The sequence below is a fragment of the Trichoderma citrinoviride genome (assembly GCF_003025115.1).
Source record: "Trichoderma citrinoviride strain TUCIM 6016 unplaced genomic scaffold BBK36scaffold_377, whole genome shotgun sequence".
Lineage (NCBI taxonomy): Eukaryota > Fungi > Ascomycota > Sordariomycetes > Hypocreales > Hypocreaceae > Trichoderma > Trichoderma citrinoviride.
The window spans coordinates 1-1,302 of NW_020195085.1; the positions used below are offsets into that span (position 1 = coordinate 1).

The 1,302-nt window shown below is 61.3% G+C and overlaps 1 protein-coding gene across 1 annotated transcript; it reads left to right on the forward strand.

The window, feature by feature from the left end:
- Positions 1 to 711: 711 nt before the first annotated feature.
- On the forward strand, positions 712 to 1,300 carry BBK36DRAFT_1081207 (NAD(P)-binding protein; the record flags this gene model as incomplete). Its single annotated transcript, XM_024888914.1, has 2 exons — positions 712 to 807; positions 887 to 1,300. Coding segments are annotated over 2 exons (510 nt in total), but the record flags the coding sequence as incomplete, so codon positions are not given.
- Positions 1,301 to 1,302: the final 2 nt, after the last annotated feature.

The window sequence follows — 1,302 nt, forward strand, 5'->3', positions numbered from 1 at the left end:
CGGGCCAAGGCCCTTGCCGCTGCCCAGGATCCTGCCGCCGCCGAGCCTGCGTCCAGACATGCTGCTTGTGATGGTGGGTGGTGGTGTTTGGGCGAGGGAGAGGCGGAAGAGAGAGGAAGCCACATACAGAGAGAGGGGGGGAGGGAAACGAGGAGGAGAAGGGGCCAAAAGGGGACAGATCACAGAGGCAAGCCGCAACGACGAGACGACCAGAGGAGGCCGATCCGGGCGTCGAGCTGCATAGTTGCAGAAGCAAACGTGAAGGAAGCAATCCTGGGAAGGCTAAATGACAAGCTGCCTCTCACTGCCTGTAGGCGGGAGGATTGTTGGCTGAGGAGGGGGGGCTTGTGGGCGCATGTATATCTACATGTGCGGCCTGTTGCGTCGCTGCCGAGGATGGCTCCCCGCTAATGATTCGATGCTACAGGGATCAGCTTGCTGTGCCAGGGCGCTAGACGGGCGCCATTGCAGCGGGCGGCCGCGTGTCAAGCGCGCTGGAAGGTGCTGTGGCTTCCAGTAGCCGGTACATGCAGTCGTCACACCTAATCAGCTCGCCTTATCGGAGTCGAAAAGTGCCCCAATTCCGATCCGGACATTGTTTGACGCAAAGACATCCGAATTGAAGATCGACACCTTGGAATCTGCATCAGATCATTGAAGCACTGTCGCGTGGACACAAAATCACCACTCTACAACTCAGTGCTTTTGACAATGGCCAAGCAGTTTCCACAAGTCCAGCCGGGGGGGAGCCTGATCCTGGCCTGGCGCGTCAAGGACAAGAACGTGTTAGTGGTCGGCGGTGGTGAGGTATGTCAGCGGCTTGCCTCTCTTTTCTTCGCCCAGCGTCAGCCATGAAGCCATCGCGACTAACAGGCGCATCCGGCAGGTCGCGGCCGGCCGCATCCTCAACTGCCTCAACGCCGACGCCCAAGTCACCGTCGTCTGCCCCGCCTCCGGGCTCAACGAAGAGGTCGCATACCGCATCGCCGAGAAGCAGGTGACGCACATCGACCGCCTGTTCGAGCCGGCCGACCTCGACAAGGCCGACATGGTGCTGGTGGCCATTGACGACCCGGCCGCCTCGACGGTCATCTGGAAGCTGTGCAAGGAGAAGAGGATCCCGGCCAACATCGCGGATGTGCCGCCCGAGTGCGACTTTTACTTTGGCAGCGTCCACCGCGACGGGCCTCTGCAGGTCATGGTCAGCACCAACGGCAAGGGGCCGCGGCTGGCGGCGTCGCTGCGGCGGCACATTGCCAGCCAGTTGCCGCCGAACGTTGGGAATGCCATTGAGAATATCGG